Source organism: Microcebus murinus, chromosome 17 (assembly GCF_040939455.1).
Source record: "Microcebus murinus isolate Inina chromosome 17, M.murinus_Inina_mat1.0, whole genome shotgun sequence".
NCBI classification, from domain to species: Eukaryota; Metazoa; Chordata; class Mammalia; order Primates; family Cheirogaleidae; genus Microcebus; species Microcebus murinus.
The window spans coordinates 729,494-748,709 of record NC_134120.1 but is presented as its reverse complement, the minus strand read 5'-3'; the positions used below and the strand labels follow the sequence as shown (position 1 = coordinate 748,709).

Genomic DNA, 19,216 nt, shown 5'->3' with positions numbered 1-19,216 from the left:
GTGACTGAATGAGACTCTGTCTAAAAAAATAAAAAAAGGATTATGTAGATTGCATTAGAAGGTAAATTTTGAATTCAGCACTTGAAAGCTGGAAGATGGTTAGAAATGTCCATTTTTCATAGTAACCTGAGGGCTAGAGAGTAAACACCTTGCTTATGATTAAGTGGCTGACGACAGCTTCGGGAGTTCTTTCCCCGAGTCACATGGTGGCAGAATAAGAGCAGAGCCTGAATGGAAGGTGAGGCCATGAGGCAGAGGAGCAGCTTTCTAGTGTGTGAGCCTAGGATGAGTAATGCTTCCTCTGATTCTGCCTTGCGTTGTCTGTAGTGGGGAGAATTCCTCTTTGCAATGGAGAGACACTTAGTGTTTTGAGGGTCTTGGGTTCCTTTGAGAACCTTCAGAATTATCACCTTGTCCCACAGAAAAACATGTACAATGCACACATATCCCTGGGGGGATTATTGATGGATCCAAGTGAAGACCTTGCTGTAGTTTGTTTTACCTGTGTGTCTATATATTCCTCAGTTTTATTAATTTTATTATTTTTTCTGTCAAATTTACATTGTTAAAATGACAGTAATTACTCATGCAGATATTAAGAAATCAGATTGTTTTTTCATGCTATTTTCCTTCTCTTTATAAGATAGACCAAATAGCTTTTAAGATGTGTAAAATTTATTATAATATTGCTTTTGATCAAGAATACTTAGCTTTAGAAATTGTGTGATGTTAAGTAATTATTTTAAGTTTTCTTATTTTCAGCAGACCACACAAGTTCAGAAGTTTTTTTGTGCTATCTACTGATACTTTTTAAATTATTTGATTGCTTGTCAGGTTCAGTTAAAAAAAAAAAACTTACAATACACTATTTAGTATAATAAAAATCTTCAAATCTTAGCCAATATAGAAGTCCTAAATATATGCAGCACATTTAGGCTTGGACAGTAGCAGCTAGGTATGTGTCAGCAGAGCGTGGCAAGTTGCTCCGTGGCCGCATATTGACTGTATTGATACGCCATATTCTTGCTGGGCTGTGAGCTGATTGTTTAGAATATAAATGAAGCTGTTGATGGATCTGCTGAGTGATGGCTTCAATTCCAGTTAATCAATTGCTTCATCGGTTTCTTAATTCAGATCAAATATCTACTGAGCGCACACAGTTTTTTGGTGATATTAAGAGAGATTAATGCTTTAGAACTAATTTCTATCAATCTCTTATAATGCCAATATCTTTTTCGTCTCTCTCCTAAGTGGTGGCAATATAGTTTAAGTGGTTGGGACATACTGTGATAGTTCAGGGCTCATTTGGCAGTGGGATAAGGGGCAGGTACATGACACTGTACTCATCCACCTTGTCTCGACGTACTATTCATCTTGCCACCAGCTTAAAAATTTCATGCAAAGTCATTAAGTCATATAAATGATTTTAAAATTAAGTTTAATGGCAAATGATCTGGTATTATAAATGCAAAGTCAATGTCTGTTTTTTTTTTGTTGGGCATGTGCTGTAGCCCATGTCTTTCAGAGCTGTTGGATTTGTGAGCTGTCCCAGGCAGTCTGCTAACACAACGAGGTAACTCACTGTGCTGCATGACACTCGTACTCTGTGTCACTAAGTCCCATCAGTTACCTCATCTCCACTTGATGCTGCGCTCCTCTGTGACACATACACAGTTGGTCTTGATTTGATTGTCATTAAGCCCGTCCTTTCCTGTCAACTCTTGTCAACTATACAAAATAAAATCAAGTATTCATAAGCAGTCTGTAATAGGATATGAGCAGATCAATTTAATAATTCATTTTTGCTGAGCCTTAACTGGTGTCAGTTGTAGCTAGTACTTTTTCTTAAAAATTATTAGATATAGTTCTTATAAGACAAGTCAAGTTGTACATACTTCTGATTTTGCTATAGTTAATTCTTTCTCTCTTTAAACCACATCAGTTACTGAGAGTTATTAATTTTAACTGTACTTGAGAAAAATAAAATGTCATTGTTTTCCCTAAGTTTTAAAAATGGCATATAATTATTTAACACGAAGCATATCTTTTTTCTTTAAAGGGCATTTATATTCTTTACAGTGTTCTATAAATTTGTAGAAACCCTGTGCCACTTGAAGAGCAGGGTTTCACTTTTGTTAACACAGAATCTTAGAAATGTACGAGACTCCTAAGATGTCTCACCTGTTGTTACTCTATATAACAGAAAGGAAACTTAGAGCAAAACGAATGGCATTGACATCTCAGTGTGTCGTGTGGAGTCTAGAATTTAGTTTGTTTTAAGTTACTTTTCTTATTGTAGTTCTTTTTACATATTGTTGTATTATTTATGCTAATATTTTGTTTGGTTTCTGTGTCTGTATTTATTATAGATTTTTTTTTTTTTTTGGAGACAGAGTCTCACTTTGTTGCCCAGGCTAGAGTGAGTGCCGTGGCGTCAGCCTAGCTCACAGCAACCTCAAACTCCTGGGCTCAAGCGATCCTACTACCTCAGCCTCCCGAGTAGCTGGGACTACAGGCATGCGCCACCATGCCTGGCTAATTTTTTCTATATATATTAGTTGTTCAATTAATTTCTTTCTATTTATAGTAGAGATGGGGTCTTGCTCTTGATCAGGCTGGTTTCAAACTCCTGACCTCGAGCAATCCGCCCGCCTCGGCCTCCCAGAGTGCTAGGATTACAGGCGTGAGCCACTGCGCCCGGCCTATTAGATATTTTTTTGTAGTTTTCTGGTGCTGCTTTTCTCTTGTGGTATCAGGATAATAGGCACTACATAAAATGAATTGGGAAATATTTGCTTTTTTATTTCCTGAGAGAGATTGTGTGGACTTGATGTTAACATTTCTGCCTGGACTTTTTCGAGAGTATTCTGGCTCTTGTAAGAATGTGTTTCTTGTTGTTGTTGAGTGGAAAATTCTAAAAATGATCCTATCGGTGGGTAGTGTTGTGGGCTTTTATATGCATGCTGACTTTCTGTCTCATTCTATCAATTGCTGAGAGAAGGATGTTCAAGCCCCCGTTTCTCCTTTCAGTCAGTCAGGTATTGGATCACTTGTTCTGCAGGTCAGCTGTTTGGTGTACATTTTGGATTGCCATATTTTCTTGGCGATTGACCACTTTATCATCTTGTAATTTTCTTCTTTGTCCTTGCTAATTTTCTTTGTTCTGAAGTATGCTTGATCTGATTAATATAGCCATTCCTACTTTGTTGGATTAGTGTCCAGACAGTGTATATTTTCCATTTTTACTTCAACACATGTGTATTCAACATTCTTATCTTGTTTTAGAGTTTCTTGCATATAGTTGTGTTCTTTTTGTTGTTTTTTTAAACAGTCTTGCCAACGTCTGATTTTAATTTATGTACTCAGACCATTTTATCTTTATGTAATTTTTGACATATTATGGCTCAAGTCTGCCATTTTTTTTGTTTTTTCTTTGTTCTCTCCATTTCCATATCTCAGTTTTGTTATTCCTGACTTCTTGTGGGTTCTAGAACATTTGTTAGAATTACATTTTGATTTATCTATATTGTTTTTACTCTAGATATGTATATACATACATATGTATATCTATATATGTGTGTGTATATATATATCACCACAGTATATTGATGTGGAAATTTTACCATTCATCTGTTTATGTGCCTTTTCCTCCCCATTTACAATGTAGTTGTCTTAAATATTTTCTCTACACATATTAATAACCACATCAGTGCTATAATTTCTCCGTCATCTGTCAAACACAATTTAGAAAACTCAAGAAGAAAAATCAATTATGTTTATCTGTATTTTTCTCTTTTTGTTGTCTATTTGTTCTTCCTGATGTTTCAAGATCACTTCTTTTCCCATTTTCTTACTATGTAGAGAAGTTTCTTTAGCCATTCTTTTAGGGTAGGTCTGCCAGAGACAAATTCTGTTAGTTTTCCCACATTTGAGGATGTCTTTGTGTTCTTTTCCTTCCTAAAGGATATTTTCACTGGGTATAGAATCTCAGCTGACAGTTCTTTTCTTTCAGAACTTGAAGAGTGCTGTGCCATTTTCTTGGCCTTCGTATTTTCTACCACCACTCTATTGTTTTTCTTTTGTGGGTAAAGTGTCATTTCTTTCATTCCACTTTCAAGATTGTGTTTTTTTTTTGTTTTTGTCTTTAGTTTTTAGAAGTTTGACTTTGATCTCTTTGCATGGATTTTTTTTTTTTTTTTTTTTGCTTATCCAGTTTGGAGTTTGCTCAGCTTCTTGAATTTGTGGATTTATATCTTTTGCCACATTTGGGAAATGTTCTGCCATTATATGGACAAGTATTTTTTCAGCCCTACCCTCTTTCTCTTTTCTTTCTGATTTCTAATAAGATAAATGCTAGTTCTTTTTTTTTTTTACTGTCACACAGGTTCATGAGGCTCTGTTAATTTTGTTTGATTTTCTCTCCATTGTTTATATTGACTAATTTCTTTTGTTCTGTTTCAAGTTCACTGAATGTGTCTTCTGCCCTTTTCATTCTGATGTTGATCCCATCCATTGAGTATTTTTCCTGGTTATTTTATTTTTTCAGTAAGGAAATTCTATTTGATTTTTCTTTATATGTTACATTTTCCTGCTGAGATTTTTTTTTTACATTTCCTTCAAGTGTTATTTATATTTTATTATTGAAATGTTATTATGGTCACTTTAAAAACATTGTCAGATAATTCTTACATCTGAGTTTTTTGATGTTGGGGTCTGTGATTGTCTTTTCTATTCAATTTAAGATATTTTCTGTTTTTTTATGATGTGAGTGTTTTCTTTTTTATTAATTTGGACATCTTCAGTATTATGAGAATCTGTATCTTTTAAAAATCTTGTATTTTAGCAGGCCTCCATGGATACTGCACCACTGGGGTAGTGGGAAGGAGCACCGCCTCTGTTTTGCCAAATGGGGTTGGAAATTCGGGTTCTCCATTGACCTTTGTCTCTCCACCCAGAGGGGCAGGGACCTCTCTCACTGTGGAAGGTGCAAATGTTGCTCCTCACTGTGCCACTGTTGGAGGTGCTGGGGGTCACAGCCTTTTCTGTGGGTTTTGCTGGAACAGGGTGGTAATCATCTAGAAGTTTTCTTTCTTACTAGGTTTTCCCTTTGGCTAGAGAACGTAGACGTTTCTTGGGACTGTTTTATCTGTGCTTGTTGGTGTTTATGGGTGGCCAGGTTCTTCAGTAACTAGTCTGAGGTATAAGAAGCAAGATGAAAACTGAGGAAATTTACCTCTGTCATGCCCCATTCCTGTCCCCCCTGCTCCGTCCCTCCCTCTGTAGGTATTATGCACACACAGGCATACACAGAGATGTACACATAGGGAATCACAGACACAGGCGCACACAGAGATGTACATACAGGGAAATACATACACACAAGCACAGGTACACATGCACACACACACAGATACATTTGCAGACACACAAAGATATGTGTGCATACCCACAGATATGCACACACAGGTACACTTGCATGCACAGATACACGTGTATGCACACAGATATACACACGGATACATAGATATGCTCATAGACACATAAAGATGTGTGTACACACAGATACATACACAAAAACAGGCATGCATAGAAACACACAGATACATGCACTTGCACACAGATACAAATGTATATAAACATACGTACACAGATAAATACACAAATATGCATTCACAGATATGCATGTGAACACACAACAGCACACAGAGATACACACCCATGCACACAGAACAGATATACATGCACACAAATACGCATGCACCACATGCACACAAATACAGATACATAGATGCACACCCACACACAGTTACACATGCAGAGAGAGATGCCTGCACATACACACATGAATTCTCTCTCTCCCCTCTCCTTTGTTCTTAACTATAATGAATTGTTTTATATATGTAATGTTCTACACCTGGCTTTCTTCATTTAGCAATATATATCCTAGAACTCGTCCCATAGTAGTGTATTGAAGTTATCTTATTTTTCTTTATTTTTTTCTTACTGTTGCATGTGCTGTTTTTTTCAACTAGTTCTCTAATCATTTGTTCACTTTTGTTTTATAATAACCTTTTGTTATAAATAATGTAATGAATAGTCTTGTGTATATATCATTTTGTGCATTTGCTTTCTATCTTTAGAATAGTTTCTGAGAAGTGAGATGATAGCATGGTCAAAGGGTAAATGGATTTTTGTATATTTTTCCATGTTTAAAATTTGATAAGCTTGTGAGTATGTAACAGCATTTACCTGGATTTTAGCATTTTAGCTTTGCTTGTATTATTGAACATGTTTTATGGTGGTAAATCTGATATTTTATTAGCAGGATAATATCACATACTCTTAATATTTTTGTGTATCTACTTATTATTTTCTCATTATTAGAACATGGATTAAAGGTAGAAATGATCAATGCGGTCTTTCTAAAGTAAAAGATGAATCACTGTTAGCCCTGAATAGGCAAGAACACCAACTAGGAAATAAGTGATTAATTAAAAAAATTTGACCATTATCTTTTCAGCACAATTGTTCTGAATTGTGAATCAAGTAATATCATCTCAAATAAAGGCTTTTAAGGAGTTTTGTTCCTGAGAATATCTAGATACATCAATTTGTGAGTGGGACACAAACCATACATCGAGATACTGTGCTTCGGTGATACTGCAGGTCAGGGATAACAAATTCAGGAGTGGTGAATTTTTCTTCTCTTCTTTTAAGGTTCATGTTTTATTCGAACGGATCAACTAGATGGGGAAACCGACTGGAAGCTGAAGGTGGCTGTGAGCTGCACACAACGTCTGCCAGCTCTGGGGGTGAGCAGCGTCTGGGCTATATCACTGTTTTATTCTTAGTGGTAACTTGTGGATAGTACATGCATTTCTGTTTATACCAGCTAATTTATTTATGCATGGGGAATTTGTTTTATAACTTTTTTATTTCTCAGGAGAGGTCATTGAAAATTATGCCAGAATAATTTCCGTGGTGTTTTAGCACATAATTGGTTTTAGGTAGTTTTTAATGTTCCTATTGGCTTGACACAGAACTTTCAGCAGGGAATAGATGAGTCCATTCTTGCTAACTGATTTACTCCCCAATAGGCTAGTTAAGATATTGTTTGGGAAACTAGAAGTCAGACATGGTTTAGCCTAGTCTTTGAGACCAGCCTGTTGATTTCAACTTTTGAAAGGTAGAGAACCCTCCTTGATTAGGAGGGAGTGAAGTGTTACTCTGTGTCTTAAACTAGGGGAAGAAGGAGAGAGATGTTTTCAGAATTCTTGTTTCACCTTTGCTGAGTTTTTCTTTGTACCTGGAGAATACATAATGGGTGAAGTGGAGAGAACAGTATTTATAGATTTCTGTGTTTTCTATGATATCCCAAACAGATCTTTCACAAATGTTGAGAGTCTCCTAACCTAAAATGCTGGTACACATCTGTTTTTGTGAAAAAACAAAACCTCAGTTGTGGCCACTGGTGTTTATTTTATGTCAGTTTGTGTGTAGTATTGATCTGAATGTGAGAAGCTTTTTCTTATATGATTTGCTGATCCTCAATGCTGAGTAAGGAAATATTGAGTTTGTCCCTGAGTGACCTTTGACTCAAGCAATTGTTTGTTAAGGGAAGGAAAATTGGGTATACATTCCTTAGTTTGGTTGAGTTAGGAATAGCTGCTCACATAGCATACTGTTTGCAGTTAAGGACCACGAATGGCAAGGGCCTACTCATTCTTGTGTGTACTGGACTTTTTGGAAACTAAATGTGTTTGACATGTAAGACTCACAAATATTTTGATTGTTGAGGTATTTTAGTGTTGCCTATATTTAAGTGGTCCCTAGGTTGAAATTCATTATTTTATATGTTCTTATATCTTTCCTCAAACCATCTGGACACTAGTGAGAGTTTGTTATTCCTTCTTTGTCCGTTTGCTCACCATCAGGAGATACTGTGGGCCACACACTGTCCGCCAGATAGCCATTGTCTTCTGTGTTCTTGCTCCTTCTCTCTCTCTCTTTTTTTTTTTTTTTTGGCAACTCTTTGAATATGAAAAATACATTTTTACCTTGAGGGCCACACAGAATTAGTCTAGGCTAGATTTGGATCACAGAACATAGTTTTCTAATGCCTGAGCTGGCGAATAAGACTTAGCTACTCAACCAGCCTCTGCCGCCTTCTTCACGGGGTGCGGGACAAGTGAGCAGCTCCTACTCCACTTTGTAGAAGTACATAAGCATTAAGAGAAGACATCTAAACAGCAAGTCTTTATGTTTCAGATAAATTCTTAGAAGAAGAATTGTTTGGTGGAAGGTTATCACAATTTTAGGCTTCTGGTATTTCCAAATTATCGCAGGAAGAGATGTACAAAAACATTTTGTAATTTGCAATGTGTCGTTACTAGATATTATTTTTAAAAATATTTAAAATAAGTATTGAAAAAAAAATCTTAGTTTGGTAGAGAAAATGGGGACAGTTCATTGCTTTAATTTGTAATTCTTAGATTATTAATAGGATATTGAAATTCCTCCATGCTTATTAGAAATTTATATCTTTTATTTGGTGGTGTGCCCCTCTCCTTGCCAATTAAAAGTTACACCTGTGCTTGTGTGTGTGTAGTATTTTTCAAATTGATAACACCAGATATATGCAAGCTGTATCCTATTTTTAATTTTCTCCTTTTTAGATATATAGAAATATTTTTCTTTCTCTATGTTATCTCTGTTTATCACATAGTCTCCATCAGTCCCCAGGTCAGATGTTCTTTTTGAAAATTGCCTAGGCTACTATTCAGGATCAGGATTTCTCAGTCAAAGCGGATTGGCATATGAGTCAGATGAATTTAAGATCTTATACTCTTTGGTTTGACCCTTTGGTGCTGTTATTTTTTGCCTTATGTGTGTTGAAAGCACTGTTACTGGGTGCATACACATTCAAAATTATTATATTTTGTTTAATTAACCCTTTTTATTATTTCTGGTGGTGGTCTTTACTTTGACATCTACTTTACTACTATAATATCTCCAGCTTTTTCTGATAGGTGTTTACATGGTATATGTTTTTCCATCATTTTATGTTTTATGTATCTTTTTTTGAATTTAAAGTATGTTTCTTGGCCAGGCGCGGTGGCTCACAACTGTAATCCTGGCACTCTGGGAGGCCGAGGCGGGTGGATAGCTCAAAGTCAGGAGTTCGAAACCAGCCTAAGCGAGAGCGAGACCCCGTCTCTATCATAAATAGAAAGAAATTAATTGGCCAACTAATATATATATAGAAAAAAAATTAGCTGGGCATGGTGGCGCATGCCTGTAGTCCCAGCTACTCGGGGAGGCTGAGGCAGGAGGATTGTTTGAGCCTAGGAGTTTGAGGTTGCTATGAGCTAGGCTGATGCCATGGTACTCACTGTAGCCTGGGCAACAAAGTGAGACTCTGTCTGAAAAAAAATAAAAAAATAAAAAAAATAAAGTATGTTTCTTGTTAACATAATATATGTAAGTATCACTTTTTCATTTCTTCTGACAATTGCTGCATTTTTAAAGTGTACATTTATCTTAATATTTAATATGGCTGAGCTTAAGTCAGTCATCTTGCTGTTGATTTTCTAATTATCTAATTTCTTTGTTCCTTTTTTCATTTTTGAGTATTGGCATATATTTCTATTTAATGCCGTCACTGGCTTATTAGCTATGCACATTAGTTCTATTTTGTAGTCGTTGTTATGTCTCCAGTTGGTATTTTTTTTAACTCATCACCGTCTTTCTCCAAGTGACATTATACCATTGCCTACAGTTCGTGAGTTGTGCATAGTGGACGTCCACCCCTTCCCATCCTTTGTGTTTGTGTCACACATGTTTCTTTCTATTATAAACTACACAATGCATTATTGCTTTTTGTTTAAAGTAGTCAAGTAGGTTTTAAAGATACTAAGAAATGAGCAGTCCTTTCCATTTGCCCATACATTCACCAGCCCCTGGGCTCCTCTCCCTGCGTGTTGATCGAGTTTCCTTTTGCTGCCACCGTCCTCCAGCATGGAGCATGCCTTTCAACCTGTCTCACAGAGAAGGGTCATGTCAGGTTTTTTTGTTTGAAAACTGTCTTTGTTTTGTCTTCATGTTTGACAGTTTTTCTCTTCTGTCCCCACTTTTCAAAGTTGTCACTGTTTATCTTATAATTTCCACAGTTCTGGAAAGTTCTGCAGTCTTTTCTACCCTGTCCCATCTTCATCCTGTGTACCTTTTCTCTGGATATTTTAAAGATATATAATTTTAATATTGGCTTTCAGGAATTTGGGTATGATGTGTTTTGATTTGTCTTGCTTCAGAGTTTGTTGGGATTCTTGTATCTGGATATTCATGGTTTTCATCCATTTTCAAAAATTTTCAGCCTTTATTTTTCACATCTTTATTTCTGCTCTCCCTGAGACATGAGCCACACATGGTAGGCGCCTCAGTATCCCCACACACCACAGAAGCTTGCTTGCTCCTCTTTTTCAGTTTTTTTTCCTTCTGTAACTTGAATTTTGACTTTTGATCTTTTCTGTTGTTCAACCTTTTGGATTTGCTGATTTTATCTTCTGCAATATCTAGCCTTCTGTTAAGCCCAACCAATAAATTTTATTTACTCTCAGATATCATATTTTTTAATCTATGTATGTTCCATGTATTTCTCTCATTTTTTTGTTGTTTAAATACCTTTTTTTATTCTCCTGATATGTCTATGGTTTCATGTAAATCTTTTAATAGTTTATAATACTTAATTCCTTTGATGTTAATTCTCTGTCATTTTTGGTTATGTTTCTATTTAAAATTTTTTCTTCCTGTTATAGGTCACACTTTCCAGCTTCTTCTATGTCTGATCATTTTTTGTTGTATGCCGGATATTATAAATATCATATTTACTGCCTACGGTTTTTATTTCTTCCTTCAAAGCCTCTTGATCTTTATTTTCTTAGGTCAGCAACTGTAGATCAGCTTGATCTTTTCAAGGCTGTTCTTAAACTTTGTTAGAGTGGGCCTAGAGTCCCCTTGGTCATAATGCAAGTTCAATCCTACTGCTGGGGCAGGATCCTTCTGGGACCTACTGAAATCCTTGCTGATTCAAAGATGCCTCTCAACTCTGGCTAGTCAAAACTTGATCTCTCTCCTTCTTTGTTATCTCTGGGGGTAGTTCAGTGTGGAGCTCTCTGGTTGTACTTTGCCTGGTAAAACCATAGGTATGGTTTTACCCTAGTAACATGCATGTTAGCATTCAGTGACAGACTCAAGTGGAACATTTTGCCTATTTCTGCAACTCGTTTTCTTCCTTCCTGCTTTACAGTACTTTGCAAAGACGAGGTATTGCAGTTTCCCTGAATTCTGATCTATCTCCTAAACTCAGAAAAGCTGCCCTCCTCTGCTTAGCTTCCCCTCTTGCCCTGTGATGTGGTAAATTCCCTTTATGCAAGAAGCTGGGCTTACTTGGGGCATACAGCTTTGTTTCTTTTCTCCCTGGGGTCAGTATATGCAGTATCTACAAATAGTTATTTCATCTATCTTGTTCATCTTTCCAGTTGTTTTTGGTGGGAGGGCAAGTCTCATAGCAGTTACTACAACATGATTGTAGAAGTCATCCTTGATGATGATGATGATGATGATGACGACAACGACGACGATGACAGAATCTTGCTACGCTGCCTAAGCTAGCCTTGAAGTCCTGGGCTCAAGTGATCCTCCCAGCGCAGTCTCCCGAGTGGCTGGGATTACAGGTGTGTGCTACCACACTTGGCAGTCATTGATTAATTTTTAATGAGAAATATTAACTTTCTTCTGGACTAAAGCTATATGACAATTCACATAATTAAATTAAAACAAACAAACAAACAAACAGGCATTTGTTAATTGAGGATTTGCTTATCGGTAGGGATATATATGCCTGTTAGCACTGGATTCGCCAGACCAGGTAAACCCCTTGCAGAGGCTTGGGTACCTCCCTTTCTCTGCCTCAGAGACTCCTCAGCCCTCTCTTTTAGGATGCATTCCTTCAAAAAAAGAGGTAGAGGTTGATTTTTATCTTCCTGATTTTAATAGTAACGTGTGCATTGAAAGTAATAAGTCATAAAATGGAAGAAAACCTTCATAATTTACCAGTTAGCCTTGGCTGTCATGGACGTTTTGGTGCAAACTCTTCCTGGCATTACCTATCCTTGTTACACACTTGCTGGTTGGATAATGCTATTGATATATATATATATATATATATATATATATATATATCCTATTTTTTTCCCAGTAAAATGTTTATTCAACAATATATTTGGGATCATCTTTTCATGTTAGAAATTGTGTATCTCTGCAAGTGTTTTATTAGCTGCATAATTTGTGATAAATTATAGCTTCTGTAACCAGCCTGATATTGATAAATATAAAAGCTAACAATTTTGATGTTTTATGACAGTGTTAGTTATATCCCCCCAAGACTAGTAGGATCCTAGAAGGTTCCAGATCAAACACTAAGCATATTTCAAGGATTTTGGTCCTCTGGCCAAAAGGCCAGAGTGCTCTCCAGAAGTCTGCAGCAGCTGATGACATCTGCTGTGTTTTAAGTAGTCATTCTCTCACTCTTTTCCAATCTGAAACCGTGAAAATGGTATACTGTTTACATCAAATTTTAATTTTTTTATGAAATTGAAGATAATTTTTATCTAAGAAAGTATATTTCTCATATTTTTGTCTGTTTATGTCATCTGCTCATTTTTCTGTTGGGTGTTTTTAAATTTCTTTGTGTATAAAGTTTGTTAATCATTTTTTTTTTATTTTGGCATATTATGGGGGTACAAATTTTAAGGTTTCAAACAATGCCCTTCTTCCCTCCCCCCACAAGTCTGAGTTTCCAGCATGACCATCCCCCAGAAATCATTTTTTTTTAATTTTCTAATTTTTGTACCCTTTTCTTGGCACCTATTGACTCATCATACAGGGAGTGGTCGAATCTCACCCACAGACACCAACTACCGGCTCAGAAACTAAACAAAGATGTGTGAATACCGAAACGAAAACCTAAAGGAAAGAAGCAACTGATTGACATGAGAGGAAATCAGTGAAGGAACTCCGGAAATATGAAGAACCAAACGGAAACCACACCCCCAAAGAAAAGTACCAGCCCCTTAGAAACGGACACCAACCAAATCAGGCAACCAAAATGACAGAAGAGAAATTTTGAATATGAATCATAAGGAAAATTCAGTGACCTGCAAGAACAACTCCATAACCAACACAAAGAAACCACAAAAAGCCTCCAGGACCTAGAACAAAAATTCACTGAAGAAATCGATACAATGAAGAAAAGTTTAACTGAACTCCTGGAAATGAAGAATCAATTCTGGGAACTACAAAATACAGTGGAAAGCCTCAAGAACAGGGTAGATCAAACAGAAGAAAGAATCTCAGAGATTGAAGATAACACCTTCCAATTAAATAAATCAGTCACAGAGATAGAGCAGAGATACAAGAGAAAAGAGCAAAGCCTACAAGAGATGTGGGATTATGTGAAGAAACCTAATGTGAGGGTCATAGGGTTACCAGAAGGGGAAGAAGAAAACACTCAAGGGTTGGACAAGCTATTTGAAGATATAATAGAGGAAAATTTCCCAGTCCTTGCTCAAAATCTCGATATACAAGTTCACGAAGCTCAGAGGACCCCTGGGAGATTCAGTGCAAACAGGAAGACATCACGACATGCAGTGATCAGACTGACCAAAATATCAACTAAAGAGGCCCTACTAAGAGCTGTAAGACGAAAGAAGCAAGTAACATACAAGGGAAAGCCAATTCGAATAACACCAGACTTCTCTAATGAGACTTTACAAGCAAGGAGAGACTGGGGCCCCATTCTCACTCTTCTGAAACAAAACAATGCCCAGCCTAGAATCTTATTCCCTGTAAAACTAAGGTTCGTGTATGGAGGAGAAATAAAGACATTCTCAGATAAACAAAGACTGAGGGAATTCACCAAGACAAGACCAGCCCTTCAAGAAGTACTCAAAACATTGTTACCCATGGATCATCACAATAAACATTCACGAATGTAAATCTACTCAAAGCTAAAGATCAAAGCCCAGATACTACAACAGCTCGAGAGAGAAAACAAAGCAATAAAGTTCAACCCAACATAATGAACAGAAATCTTCCCCACCTATCGGTTATCTCAATAAATGTTAATGGCTTGAACTCCCCACTCAAGAGACATAGGCCGGCTGAATGGATAAAAAAACACAAGCCAAGTATCTTCTGCCTTCAGGAAACACATCTAACCTGTTAGGATGCAATTAGACTAAAGGTAAAGGGGTGGAGAACAATATTTCAAGCAAACGGAAGCCAAAAGAGAGCTGGCGTGGTGGTGCTGATTACCGATAACTTAGTTTTTAAATCAACAAAAGTAATAAAAGACAAAGAAGGTCACTATATAATGGTGAAGGGTATAGTTCAACAAGAAGACATAACAATTCTAAATATATATGCAGCCAACCTTGATGCACCCAGATTCATAAATCAAACTCTACTGCATCTAAACAAATGGATAAACAACAACACCTTAATAGTTGGAGACTTTAACACCCCACTGACAGCACAGGACAGATCCTCCAAACAGAAAATCAAAAAGAAATAATAGACTTAAACAGAACCCTAGAACAAATGGACCTGACTGACATTTACAGGACATTCTACCCAAAAACCACTGAATATACTTTCTTCTCATCAGCTCATGGGTCATTCTCTAAGATTGACAATATCCTAGGACACAAAGCATGTCTCAGTCTTTTCTAAGTACTTTTGTTTATAGTTTCTTTTGCTCAAATAAAAGTTCAGCATGTTTAAATAATGTGACCTACCAGCATTTTTAAAATGGTTTTTAAGACGATTAATGTTTTGGTTTTATGCTTAGACTATTTCTGCTCATGATTATATTTGAAATAATATCTGCTTCACATACAAAATTGAATCCATTTAGCATTTATTTTGGGTCAAGCTGTGTGAGTGAGCTTTTTAAGTTTGATTAAACTTAAAAAAAAAAAAAAAAGAAATGTGTTTAATCAGTTAAACCGGTACCATATATGGAACTACTTACTGTTTTCACACAAATTTAAAATTGCCCTCAGATGTTTGCACAATTTTTCACTGTCAACATCAAGTATGAGTGTGCTTGTTTCTCCATACCTTTGTCCAGTCCACGTTGCAAAAGATAGTCTCCCAATCTTTTGCCATATAAATGTTTTAAACCTTATTTAGGTAAATATTTATATGTTTTCCTTTATGCTTATAGGTTTGGTATTGCACCCGGAAGGCTATTCTCCTGCCAATATTCATTTATCCTTTTAACCACTTTAAGTGTTTGTGAGTAGGTGGAGCCTAAAAGTGAGAGACTAGTCATTTGCATTTATAGTGTTACAATTATTAAAATATCATTCCCTGCAGTTTTATGTGATGCACAGAGACTGGTAGAGAGGGATGTGTAATAATGTTACAGAATCTGTGTAGCTGGATGAGAGTTGTAGGGTGGAGGTTGAGTAGGTTCCTTTTTATCTCGTACAGTGACCTACCAGAGCAAACTGTGCCTCACTGCAGCTGCAGTTTCCTGTGTGTTGCTTCCTTCTTCAGCTCTTGCCCACCCTCACTGCTACCCTATGTTTTCTGCTTTTCTTTTTTATGTTGCAAAATAAAGCAGTGAGTTTCATTACTACTTAAGATGTATCCTCATACTGTTTGTTAGTATGAGTTAAGTTTTATCGTGGAGACATGCTTGTACTTGTAGCCTGTTGACTTTCTAACGTATTTTGACCTGACTACTGGGTTAGTGCTGCCGTTTCTTGGAACGTCCTCCTTGTGTGCTGTTTTCTTTTTCTAATGTGCATCCTCAAGTAATCATTCCAGGACTAAAGGGGAGAGAGAGACTGTGAATCCTTAAGTGACTGAGAGGGCTTTGGTTTGCTGTCACACGTAAATGACAGCCCCACCCTGTCTTCCCCCGAAGACTCTTGTGGAGTACACTGGCTGTAGGCAGCGTGGGGTCAGCCAGACTAATGATAACTTTGTAATAGATTTAATTCTGCTAAGTGTAGTAGAAAAGAAAGTGCAGAATCAAAATATTATATTAGAAAGAATTTGTCTGAAAGAAAAGCCAAACATAAACCAACCAAACAAGAGTATGATTCCCATTAATAGCAACGTCTAGGAAAGCGCATCACTTAGTTGATGGAAGCGAGGAGTGGAGGGAGGGGTGGCTGCTAGGGGCACAGTGGTGCTGCTGTGGGTGGTGGAGATGCTCAGTGTCTTGGGTGATGGCCACAGGCATATACACAGAACACGTGACATTTTACACTTTAGGTGTGTGCACTTTGTTACATGTAAATTGTACCTTAATAGTTAAAATTTCACCCTACTATTTATTATCTATAACTTCACTGTGATTACAGAGCATATCAATAATTTAAGGCTGCTTTCTTCTTTTATCAGAGACAGACATATATATACACACAGATATATATGTGAACTTTAAAATATTTACAGAGTTATACAATTCATATAATGCTACTTTTAAAATTTTATGTCCAGTACATATTTGAGTGACATGACTGTATGGTAAATGAAAACATTTTAATTTTTTTTTTTTTTTTTGAGACAGAGTCTCACTCTGTTGTCCGGGCTAGAGTGCCATGGTGTCAGCCTAGCTCACAGCAACCTCAAATTCCTGGGCTCAAGCGATCCTTCTGCCTCACCCTCCCGAGTAGCTGGGACTACAGGCATGCACGACCATGCCTGGCTAATTTTTTTTTATATATATTTTTAGTTGTCCAATTAATTTCTTTTCTATTTTTAGTAGAGATGGGGTCTCGCTGTTGCTCATGCTGGTCTTGAACTCCTAACCTTGAGCTATCCTCCCGCCTCGGCCTCCCAGAGTGCTGGGATTACAGGTGTGAGCCACTGCGCTTCGCCTTTAATTTTTGACATTACCATAAAAAGCAGTATATTCTGGAACAAAGGCAAGTTTAACTGAATTGCTGATTCATTAATCAATTTCAATTTGTAGCTTCATATAATTTGGCATATTATATATATAGATCTTTTTTTCTATAGAGAAGCTCTGATTTCATTATGGATAGAGGCAGGTGATTCAGTTTTTCATTTAATTCCTTAAACCCATCCTTGTCACTCATTTCCACTTTGTGTCTCTCGTGTTATGGATGTGGGGGATGTTCTGCGTTATGAGCTGCTGTTGTGTCACTGGCCTGTTGCAGCAGACTGGAGCGAGGTGACACCAGACTAAGTAAAGCTGTGGACCTGAGGGCTTTTCTTAGAGAACCAAGGGCACAACTAAGAGTGACTTCCGCGAACTGTGTTGTTGTCTCAGAGCACTTACTGTGATCAGAGACTTAAAGTCCAAGAACTCACGTGATAATGGCTGTGCCACAGTACCTGGGAAGCCAGATGTGTTCTTTCACTTTGTCGCTGTGTAGAGGGTATGGTTTCCAGGCACCATAGATGTCTGGAAATATGTTTCTGGCTTTTGTGATCAAGCCAATTTATTAACAACCACGAAGCCACAGTAATTTTCAATAAATCATGACATGCTGATTTATTTCAAAAGATCTATATAGCAATAAACAATACCATTTACATTTAATTAGTTTTATTGAACAAAAGGCAATTTTATTTGTAATGAACCACATGTTATGATTAAGGATGTATTTTAATGACCTTTAAGTAATGTGAACAAATGTTGCCCTTGACCTAATAGCAGAGGCTTTTCTACATTATTGAAAACTTGAGAATGATTTTTAAATTATCGTGAAAAGCTTCGAATGACATTCTCATTATTGTGCCATTATTCAGTCGTTTGATGTCTACTATATTAGATGAAATGCATTCCTCTAAATGCTCATGTGCACATAGAAATGAGCTTGTTGCCATGTTCTTTATTTTCATGTATCAAAAGGTCTACTACATGAAAATTTCATGTTTTGAAAATCACTGTCACAGTGTAATATTTAAATGATAGGCAATTCTTAAACTTGCCTTATCTCTAGGGTGTTTGGCTGCTTATTAAACATTCTAGCAGTACATTCATGAGTCTCAAGTTATTATACAATGTATTTCTTCTTGTATAAACTATCTTGACTTAATTAACTTGAAAATAAATTTTTGTTAGTTAATATATAGTTTAAGCTATAGTAACAGCTCTATGGTGGGGAACTGGTGTGTTCAACCTTTATTCCACCCTCTTACAGCCTCTGTTCTTTAGAAACTTGAAAACGAATTTGCATGTTCTTCCCAGAGCCCCTTGAAGGTGTGTAAGTCAGTCCCTTTTGCGAGGCAGGAGTGAGGAGGAGTTTACCTTTCTGCCCGTGGGTGTTTCCTGAAGGCTGGTGTCCTTGTGACATCTGAGTTCCTTCTGCTACTCTGCAGCTCAGGGCTTGGTGGCAGTTGCCATGCAGGCAGTGATCTCCACACCCTGGCGTCACAGCTCCATTGGCATGGCTCAGACGCCATCCTTGCCTTCGTATGTTTGATGGAGGATCATTTTGGTCACATTTCTGAGAGTAAGCTTTGGAGGTTCAGTCATGAGCTTCATCCTTCCTCTGATTTTGGAAACATCTCATCCTGTATATTAAGGAAACATCTCATCCTGTATATTAAGTCACTTTCTGCTAGATTGCAGCGGTCCCCAAACTTTTTGACACCAGGGACCAGTTTCATGGAAGACAGTTTTTCCATGGACCCGAGGGTGAGAGGTGGTTTGGGGATGATTCAAGCATTTATTGTGCAGTCAGTCCTCTCTGCTAATGATAATCTGTATTTGCAGCCACTCCCCAGCGCTAGCATCACCACCTCAGCTCCACCTCAGATCACCAGGCGTTAGAGTCTCCTAAGAAGCACAACCTGGATCCCTCCAAGTGCAGTTTACAATAGGGTTTGAGCTCCTTTGAGAATCCGATGCTGCCACTGATCTGACAGGAGGCGGAGCTCAGTCGGTGATGCCAGCCCTGGGGAGCGGCTGTAAACACAGATGAAGCTTTGCTCACTCATCCACCGCTCACCTCCCGCTGTGCAGCCTGGTTCCTAACAGGCCACGGACTGGTACTGGTGTGCAGCCTAGGGGTTGGGGACCACAGTGCTAGAAGACCTAGGGTGGTTTCTGTTTCCTGTACTAATGTCACTCAAAATGTGACCCCAAATCAAGTTTTTCACTGTCAAC

General features: G+C 37.4%; 1 protein-coding gene across 4 annotated transcripts in view; it reads left to right on the top strand.

The window, feature by feature from the left end:
* ATP9B (ATPase phospholipid transporting 9B) overlaps positions 1-19,216 on the top strand; it is a 214,919-nt gene that overhangs the window by 69,879 nt on the left and 125,824 nt on the right. For 3 of the 4 annotated variants that reach the window (XM_012788899.3, XM_012788897.2, XM_075993786.1), the window contains one exon: positions 6,718-6,812. In XM_012788899.3, coding sequence (XP_012644353.1) covers positions 6,718-6,812 — 95 coding nt within the window. Of the gene's footprint in view, positions 1-6,717; positions 6,813-11,649; positions 11,733-19,216 lie in introns of those variants that run through there. The other variant, XM_075993787.1, reaches the window with a different exon arrangement.